At 35.6% G+C, this 10,659-nt stretch overlaps 1 protein-coding gene across 1 annotated transcript in view; it reads right to left on the reverse strand.

Annotated features, from left to right (window-relative positions):
* The window catches only part of KCNH8 (potassium voltage-gated channel subfamily H member 8), a 177,994-nt gene that overhangs the window by 38,791 nt on the left and 128,544 nt on the right, over positions 1 to 10,659 (reverse strand). The window contains exons 8-10 of the mRNA XM_051808258.1: positions 8,141 to 8,338; positions 3,243 to 3,442; positions 1,305 to 1,554 (exon numbers count right to left, since the gene is read on the reverse strand). Of these exons, the coding sequence (XP_051664218.1) occupies positions 1,305 to 1,554; positions 3,243 to 3,442; positions 8,141 to 8,338 (648 nt within the window). The remainder of the gene's footprint in view (positions 1 to 1,304; positions 1,555 to 3,242; positions 3,443 to 8,140; positions 8,339 to 10,659) is intronic.

The raw sequence follows: 10,659 nt of genomic DNA on the forward strand, positions 1-10,659 counted from the left end.
AACGATGTTTTCATTAACATTTTCAGAAGTGCCTGAAGATGGAATCATTAATGAAATTATAGTTCCAGTGGAGGTAGCTCTTGATGTTTTGCTGGCTTTAAGCTTATGTTTTTTCTAAGCCATATTTTATATCTTTGACCTATGTGACCAAATGAAATCAAGAGATTCTAAAACTTAGCAATAACAAATTAGTGATGAGTGATATGGACTGTAAATCTAATAGAATTAAAGAGTTCTGAAACAAATGGGACCTGTATCACATTTATATTCTAAAAAAACACCAATCAAATGCATGCTAGTAAAATTAGGGAAATTAAATTACAGAGGACCAGAAGCTTCCATTATCAACAGCCTAGTGCAATCCCACAATACAGGAAGGAAAGCAAAAAAAGGAAATGTTCTTTTTAACTCTGTTTTATAAGAATATTAAAAGTTATTAGAAAGAAGAAAACATTTAAATCTAAAGAGACATTAAAATCATAATAAAATAATTCTCTACTTTTAGAGCAAAATGTTCTATTTTACTTTACCAAAACACATTATAAACCCTTGCTCAGACAAGTCTAATCATCCTTTAGCTGAAGATAAAGAGAATATCTTTAGTAGGCATTAGATTGAGGCAAATCACAGAAATGTACAGATAGAGTTGCTTAAAACTCAATAAGTCAAAACAGTCATTTTGCCCGCAACAGCTAAACAAAATTTATTCGAACTGAACTTCTGGCCTTTCTCTGTTCTAATATACCCAGATGACTGCAGCCAGCAGTTAGCATGAAGAAATAGCTCCAGGGAGCAGAGCCAACAATGCTTGTTTTTTACCACAAGGCTTTACTGCAAGGGGTGTTCACACGCATGTGTCAAAGACTGACAGTAGGCTCAAATTGCTTTCTTTCATCTGGAAGCATTAGTGGGAGCATTGTCTGGCCACTAATTTTCATGAAATTTTGGGAGTTGATAACCAATGTTCTTTGAGTTGTCAATACCATCATCAAATTAGGTTGAAAGTAGCAATTTGTGACAAAAGCTAACAAGTATCTATTTACATGAAAGGAGACAGAATAAATATAAGAAAATCAGGATACATGTAAAATATTGCGCAGCTAACAATCCAGCAATTGAAAGCTCCCTAAGTCAAAAAATAAGGAAATTTAAGCTAAAAAAAAAAAAAAAAAAAAAAGAAAGGATGTCCATAGAATAAGAATAGTAAAATTAAACAAACACTTTCTCATCAGACTATTAGTAGTGAAGGTCCTCCCACACTGGGGGACCATTCTTCCTCTTTGAATCTATGGCTGTGAACATACCGAGAATTGCCAGCACCGTGCTGTCCTTCAGGACTTCCATGGAACCTGAGCACACAAAGTAGATTGCTTGCAGGGCATCTCCCTGCCGGAGAAGGTATTCCCCGGGAGCACAGAAGGAGGTTTTGATGTGCAGAGACAGAGACCTGAGGCAACCACGGCTGGCACACTCAAAAAGGGAGAGCTGCAAAATCTCCTTGTTCAAGTGCATGGTGATGTCTGAACGTAGCTCGTCTGGGAAGTCTTTTAAAAGCTGTCAAGAAAAAAAAAAGGGTGAAAAGAGAAAAAGTGTAAAATAATTTGTTTCCACTTTTGCAGAAGTGACATGATTTGGTAGTGCCGTACGTGTCATACTGATGCAAATACTTCCCTTTCATTTTTCTTATCCCCTTGATGAGACATGTGGTATACCTTAATGAATCTTTACGCTGATAAATTCCAGGAAAGATGTGAATAAATATATGGTTTTATAAAAAAACAAAAAAAAACCCAAACCCAAACCCAAACAAACAAAAAACCAACAACAAACCCCAAAAAACCCCAAACCAACAGAAAAAGCAAACAAGAAAAAAAAGGTGAACAGACTGTGTGTAGGAATTCCCTCTAATGCACAATTTAAACTTGTCCAAGTCCTTCTCAGAAAGCACAGTAGGTTGTTCAAAACAAACATGAACTTAGTTTAGGTTTTCTTTAATATGCTTCTATAAAATTCATCAATACACAGTGTTGCTTCTTCTATGGTAAAACCACTGAAAGAGGAATAACTAAAAAAAACCCTGTAAGGTGGTTTTTTTGTTTGTTTGGTTTGTTTGTTTGTTTATTTATTTGAGGGGTTTTATTGTTCTTTCTTGCATTTTTTTTATAATGTAATTGGACACTGAAGGAGGGGTGGGAAAGGAATGGCCACAAGGTGAATGAACAACGGAAGAACCTATGGAAACTAAAAGACCATGAAGTCTTCCTACTTCTCCTTTCAAGCTGCAAGCCCACAAACATAGTTTTGTCTGTAGTTTGAGGGGGTGTGGCATCTAAGCAATGTAATCAGCCAACACTTGACCAAGTGGGCTTAGACAAGGCACTTTATCCACAGGAGGCGAATAATGAAGAGCTGCAGTTATAGTACAGCAGTACTTTCACTCACTTTCAGTGCAACTAAAGGTACAGAAGGTACAAAAGCTGAAGGTGATCATTAACCACACCTAGGAAAGCTTTGACATCTAAGTGATTTTTGTACCTTTGAATCTTACTGAGCTCCTGTTGCTAGGATGCTGTTGAACATCCCATTCTTTGTGCTGTGCACAAAACAGAAAGAATTTATCAGGAAAAGAATGTTCTCAAATCCAAATCTTTCTGCTTATTTCCACATTATCTTTAGAAACCACTGGGTTTTATAACATAGATAACAAGAAATCTGAAGGGAGTGCTACATTCAAGTAACGCTCCAGCAGAGAGAAGTCGTTATTTCTCCTGGAGTATACTAACAAACAACCTTGATAAGCAATTTAAAACAGGCAAACAAAGACACCACCAGAAATCTGTCTTTTGATTTCACTCTTATGTTACATTCTGCAAAATTTTAAAATATAGGGAAATAAATAGCATAAAAATTAAGGCTAAACCGCTTGTTTGCAGTATTGCAAAGAATAAAATGAAGGAGGTGAGGAAAGGGCATCAAAGTTCCTCCTTTAAAGAAGACCTAAAACCCCTAGTTGATATTTTATTTACTGAAATACAGAACCGCTCATGGTAGCATGTCTGCTGGCATCATCCAAAAAGTTTCTGATTAATGCCTCTTCAGCACTTGAGAATTATGAAGGAATTTGAATTTTAATGTATGATTTGATGTTTTAACACAAAACACATCATCACAAAAGAAATAATACCCCTTTTCTTGACTCTAAGTTCATACCATCAAACACGAAAACTCCCTCATTTGCTTACCTCATTGGAATCAATTCCATTATTGACAGACCACGTGGTTTGGAAATATTCAAGCATCCTTTGCTTTAGCTGCTGTGGCAGGTGATGGACCCGTATAAAGTCCTTCAGATCCTTGGTTCTTGTGTGATAAAGGGACCATCTGGAGTACATCCTCTGAATTATGGCAGTCACATTGCCAAACACCAAGGCATGCATCAGAGCTAGAGAACACAGAAATTATGTACAAAGTGGAGTGATCTGTTGATCATTAAAACGTAAAAAGAAAATCAACAGGATCTTCACAGAAAGCAAATTTCCTGATTGAGAGATATAATAAAGCTTTTGAATATAAGATTCCATGAATAACATACACTAGGATTAATATGATTATTCATTTTTCTTTTTTGAGACACTAGCAGTCACAGTCATGGAACAGGGTAGAAAAACATCTGATTCTATCTGTGAAGGTACCAAGCAAAAATCAAATAAAGTTCATAGTCTAAGAAAAAAGGAAAACATAATAATAAAATCATAGAATCACAGAATTATAGAATCATACAACGGTCAGGGTTGGAAGGAACCTTAAAGATCATCTAGTTCCAATCCCTATGCCGTGGGCAGGGACACCTTTCACTAGATCAGGTTGCCCAAAGCCCCATCCAATTTGGCCATCAACACCTCAGGCATGGGGCATTCACAGCTTCTCTAGGCAGCCTTTTCCCGTGTCTCACCACTCTTATAGTAACGAATGTCTTCCTAATATCTAACTTAAACCTACCCCCTTTCAGTTTAAAACCATTCCCACTTGCCCTATCAATACATGCCTTCGCAAAAAAGTCTCTCTCCATCTTTCTTGTAGTATCCCTTTAGGTACTGGAAGGAACACATGTAGGCAGGTATCCTCAGGAAATGATGAGAAATAATCAGTATGAAAATTAACTCAAATAGTCAGTCAAATGTAATAGATTTCAGAGCACTCATAGAAAAAAACCCAGTTACTAATGGGGACTATGTGTAGTGGAATGAAGTTGTATATAACATTTAGAGATGTATCACATTCTGGGGAATAAGATATTAAAGAAAAAAAAGCCAAAAACCCTATTGTAAGGAAGAAGTTTGGGTTAAAAGAAACATTCAAACAGACAATCTGATTTTTTATGTCATTTGAGAGGGTCAAATATAGTAAGAAATCATTTATCAGAAAGTTCTGACATCCTAGACTTTGTCTGCAATTAGATACTGGCTTGGGAATAAAAAGACCAGAAACAAAATTGAAGAAATGCTTACAGGCACAGGTCATCTGGGTTTGTCTATGCAGAAATGTGCTTGCTGATTATGAGTTGGAAAAATCACTGCTAGGTTGTCTATCATGTGATATTGAACTGATGTATAGAATGTGTACAAATTTTTTATTAAAAAACTACTAAAGAGCTTGATTATTTCTCTAAAGGAACATCTATTTTTATAGTGCTTGAAAGAAAGCAGACAGACTCCTTGAAGTGGCAAAGGAATTGGTTTCTAAACAAGACAAACAAGCTGTTGACCTTGTATGCCAATTTACAGAATTCCAATGTGAGTAGGAAGAGACTAGGGGAAACAGGTGGAGGAAAGGATGCACTTTTAAATGTTAGAAACAGATAGAAAATTCTTTAGTTCGAAGTGTTAGAAAATTTTTACAGGCTGGGTAAAGCACAAAGGAGCTAGTAACAACATCTATGTCTTTATTGTGGAGAGAGTGCAGAAAAACAGATAAAGAACTGCAGTGTAGAAAGGGCAGAAACAGATCAGGTATGAGTGTTAGAAAGGAAAGTAAGCATAACTGGAAATTTATTTCTAAGAATAATCATCTAGATCAACTAGGTGTTGTTCATGTTGGTACAGTGAATTTCTGTGTCATTAATGTCAGAAGCTTGAGGAACAAAATGTGAGGGCCTGGTGTAATGCTAGGTACAGGATATTACAGTAGAAATATGGCAGCTGTGGCTGAACGATTAATCCAAACACATCTGAATAGGTTAAGGAAATAGTGTAGCCTCTTTAAGGATGCAATGATCAGTTTAAAAAGTGGGGGAGCAATAAAGCATTAAGTGGTGTATGGATGCATATGTAAGAATCACATGTGATGTAAGTCTACCAGAAGGCTCTAAGGTTAGGACCTGGACAGTGTAGACATCTCTGCGATGTTGTTATAGGGACAAATATAATCTAAAATTTTATTATTAAGGTAGAATGTGTCATTGCCTATATACATTCGAAGGTAACTGCTACTTATGATGACAAGCTATTCTTGGCTGTGACAGGCATTAGATTTCTTTATCAAATAATCACAGACTCACCCTACCTTCTGTAAGAAATATATTACTCCATTCTGTAAAATTCTAGGAACTATATTTCATAAAATAAAGGGGCCTTTATTTTAATGGATATTCTAAATTACATTTTTGTTGCTTAGGGAGCACTGAAGCTACTATAGTGGGCCTTCAATCTCTTAAATACAAAGTTGCACATTATTTGCTGAAATAACATGGAGAATATAGAACAGAACATGGTATGATTATCTGCTGGAGGACAGATCTGATTAGTATTTTACAGATACTGGGTATCCTAGGAATTCTAGATAAATTTTAATAAGTAAATTTTCTTTCCAAGTTTAAGAAGAAATACCATGTATAACAGGATGTTTTATCTTCAAAATATTACTTGTTATAAATTTAAATTTCAAATTCATGCAAAACAGAAATTAATACCAGGAGGCCAGTAAAAATCAAAAAGGTATACTGTAAGTTATTTCTTTGTTAACACTTTTTTTTTCTTTCCTCACCTTTCTTTAAGTTTGTAGTAAATTCACTTCATTCTTTCAATTTGCAGTGAAAAACACTAAAGTACAGAAAGACTACTGATTAACTAACTCACCCTACCCATTATGAAATTTCACAACTAATGGCTTTATCAAAAACTCTAAAAAGCTTACATAAATTTTTCTCAAAATATCACTTTCCACTAGGGAATTTTAAAATAAATATCAGCCAAAACAATAGCCTAAAACATGTTTTAAGAAATGAAGAGGTGTAATGTCCTTAAGTACAGATTAGTACTTCATTCCTAACAGTTTTCTGAGGCACGCTTACCAATCTGCACTGTATGATGCTAACTCCAAGTTTCTTTGCCCTACTGATTTTCCTCGACAGTATCTAAAATACAGTTCCTCAAGAAAATACCTGGAGATCAACCTGCTCTGCTCTTTTACCTGGAATATATCCTGTTCACTGGACCCTCGCAGATATAAAACCATTCTTTTACCTGCTTGCCTGTGAGCAACTTTGTCTTTCAGTCATCAGTTCCCTCTTACTACATTCAGTCGACTAGTTCTTCACAATTTATTCAGAGCACAAGTATATTATCTCTATTACTTAATAATACAAGAAATGAAAATAAAACTGCTATAATTGGACTAAATAAATGCATAAGATACTTTAAGTTCGACTCTATTAAGTTTATGAAAGCTCTGTCATATCAAAGAGTATTAAATGTTCATCATTGCCTTACACAGGGTATCTCTTGATTTCTTGACAGAAATGAAAACTCCTTCCTTCATTCCAACTGATTTTATGTAGTGAAAGCCCCAAAGCAGAGAGACCATAGAGTATTTCAAAACTATAATTTTATAATTTTATGCTACCAGCAAGAGCAATTCATGAGCTGCTTATGGTTTTGTGACATTGTAAAAATCAAAATTATATCATTCTTGGATGATTCATTATATTATTGCCACTCATTTTCGTGACTTAGGGAAATGACAATAATTAATTGATCAGTTTTTATACCACTTTATGCTGCAAATATATAGTTTACAGGTCATTCATCTTGTTCGCTTGCTTTCAAGTGTCAAATTGCCAATTTATTTTTGACCATGAAAATTTATTCTGCAAAGCTGACAACGAGCTGACAACCTGGGCTTTACTGACTAGCCCCGGAGAAATACCTACTAGTATTTCTAGAATAACTAGGCAAGCAGAAAAAAAGGAGAGGCAGGAGGCAGTACTTTAGTGGTAATTTGCATTTACCCTTCATGCCCTCTGTGACATCTTTGAGCTGTATGATGTACACATTACAAAACAGCACCGCTGATTTTTGGGGGAAACAGAGAGCTGCAGGTACTTTCTCTAGTGGTCTTGGCTTACAAAGGTCTGCAGGTGCTACCAGTTCACTGATTGTACCCAAGTGTCTCAGCAGAAAGAAAGGAACCATGAATGAGTATATGACTTTCCTCAACAGTACAATTAGATAATTAACATAAATAAAAATACCACTAAGAGCTTCAATTTGAGAAAAACATTGCACTCTGATTCTAATCTGAACCAGATGATTAGCAATGATAATTGAACTACTTTTTTGTTTATGGTAGAGTCACCTAATGCTCACCAAACAGTCTTCCTGGCTCTATCCTGTCTCCCTAGCCTTCTCTCTGTCCTGGTTGTTCAGCTGTGGATGCACACCAGCTCACAGATGCATTGCCCTGTGAGCTGCCCACCTTCCCTCATCACTATTCTCAGGACTGCGGTGGGGACCGAACTGGAGCTCACATGCACATAATACCCACCTGATCAGAAAAGTGCCTACCATGTGACCAAAGTCCCCAACACATGCCTGGGCCATTCTCACTGTCAGTAATGTGAGTTTGCATTTTACTGTGTGACACCGTCTTTTGTCACCACAACTGAACGAAAAGATATATTTATATCTTCCTAAGAGAGTTTATGTAGTGTAAACCAAACAAAGTTATTTCCTTGCTCTTTTAAATTAAACTTGTTAAACTTTCTGCTGTGTTTTTTTATAAAAGAAATTTGGCAAAATCGCAGCTGTTTTACTTGTTTCTACCCCAAAAAACATTTTACATGGCATTTAGCATTTGTACCTACCCCCAATCAGCATTGTGCAAATGGAGAAGATCTTTTCAGCATCGGTATTGGCTGAAACATTTCCAAACCCAACACTGGTGAGGCTGCTCAGAGTGAAATATAGGGCAGCTATATAGGCACTTCTGATTGATGGGCCTCCTAGTGTATTATTCTCATAGTAAGGAGACTCAATACGCTTTCCAAGCTCATGAAGCCAACCTGCAAAACAAAGCAAAAAAAGAACTACTAAGGAATACTGACACCATGAAAACTACACATGCCATAAAACAAAATAGTTCTAAAAAAAATTATTTAAAGGACACTACATTCTTCTCATAATTCCTAGAATAAAACAAACATTAAACTGTAGGAATTTATTCAGCACAATAATATTGTGTCTCTGGAATATTTATTTTTATGCATGATTATTTATGATAAGAACTGTATATCTGTATGGAAATGAAGTGGTTTTGAATTGCATATTACAGGTCTAATTAGATAATTTATAAAATCCATTAAGTTACTGAAAAGAAAAAAATCATCACCTAATAACATTGCAGCTAGAATGCAACATAATTTGATTCTTTCCATTAATTAATACTTGGAAAGCTTTTTGACATACTAAGGCTAAGTCATTATAATAGTAATAGTAATTACATATTCAGAGCTTTTTCCTTGTTTCTTTTTACAGTAGAGAAGATTCAAAGATCTAAACATAACTTACGAATCAGAATTAGTTTTCAAAAGATGCTTCAGTGTTTTCTAGATTGTTCATTAAATCTTTCCTTTCATTTTGCTAAATGAGTCTATGTGTGCTAAAGAAAGTAGAATTAGCTACTGCTTCATAGATATTTGAAAAAACAACAACAAAACAATCCCAAAGCTACAAAGCGGGAAAAATATGCAGTTGGAAAACACATGACCTGAATGAATTGCATAAACACGATGCTTCACAAAAATCAAGTTGGGGGAAAAAAAGGATAAAAATTGATTTGTTTTAGCAGTTTTGCCTGTTAAGCAACTTTCTTGGGAGATTGGGAATCTTTCCTGGGTACTCAGGGAGAACTTCCAAAAAAAATAATCCTGACAGATAGAGTTTTATTTTTAGAAAAATTGTTTGGTGGTCCCTCTGTTGGAAGCTGAGACCTGATAGACTGAATCACCTCCTGAAGCTTATTCTCTCTCCCCTTCAGTCAGCATCCATTTGGATGAATCCAAATATGACTGGAGGAAAACCCATTGCACAGAATATCTGCAAAAGTAAGGGATAGATTTAAAGTATCTGTCCCAGCTTTCAATTAAGTTTGGGAAAAAGTCTGTACGAATTTACTATTTACAGCAGACTTGTTGAACCAAGACTGCTACTATGCTCAGCTCCATAATCTCTGGCATGTTGTCCTACAGGGAACGCTCAGCCAGAAGGGCTGGGTTATGGCAGGGTAGGGGCTGGCCATGACCCTGCTGACCCACTCTATGCAGGACAGTGAATTTAACCAAAAGCATAAATGAAAGCGATCTGCATTGTTGTATCAAGGCAGTGCTGAGTAGGTTGTTTTACCTTGACAACAGACACAAAAATGAAAATAAGAAATCTCCTTGATTTTGTCTTGATAGAAAGTATTAATCATGTGGGGCTATTTTATATTTGTGGCTCCCAATTATTTAAAATGAAAGTAAAGAAAAACTGGGAAAAATTAAAAAAAAAGCCTAACTGAACCAATACAAAGCCCAGCTGTACCTCTGTACACTACTATTTTTCTGAGACTGCATTGCATTTTCCCAACAGTAACATGGCCCTTTGTACAGCAGATTTAATTCCTATGTTTCTGGGTTGGGGAATGTAATCCTAAACATTAAAGAATATAGAATAAAAACCTAAGAAAATCCCTTGCAGAGAGTAGACAGTTAATCTATCTTCAGTGCAAAACTGAAACAAACAGGTTATTTTAAATAACTGTAACTGATATGAGAATACTAAAATAATGCCTTTTAGGAGAAAATCTCCTTCCTGAGAGTGTTCTAAAAGCCAGTGATTCTTGGCCTGTGTATTTCCATTTTTTTGACTTTTCATACATTTTCAGTACTATCCAGGAAAGGTGGATGACTACTCTTTAACTGATAGATATGTGTAAACTGGTTTCTCCTTTACAGTTCACTTTATGTTCAAGGTTATCACCCAACCCTTCTGAAACATCACTGTTCCTAAAGGATTCATTACTGCTAGTAAAGGTAAGGTACAAAAATAAATTACACCTATCAAACAGTAGAAGTCCCTACATTATTTCTACAATATTTCTACTACCAAAACACCAAATATAATACTGTCATTTTACAGTTGCTAATAAGCACTTCTGGCCAAGACACCACTATTTGAAATGAGTTCTGTGTTCTGTGTCTAGTTCTGTGGTATAACTGAGGGTCAGACAAATGATCTTCTCAGTAGGATGAATGGCTTATCACTGAGCTACAACAGTAGCAGATAGAAATTATTAGCAATTCTTAACAATTGTGAAAATAATGCCCACAATATAAAGAAAAGC

This window comes from Manacus candei, unplaced genomic scaffold (genome assembly GCF_025592945.1).
Source record: "Manacus candei isolate 608988 ecotype Guabito, Panama unplaced genomic scaffold, ASM2559294v1 h1tg000072l, whole genome shotgun sequence".
Lineage (NCBI taxonomy): Eukaryota > Metazoa > Chordata > Aves > Passeriformes > Pipridae > Manacus > Manacus candei.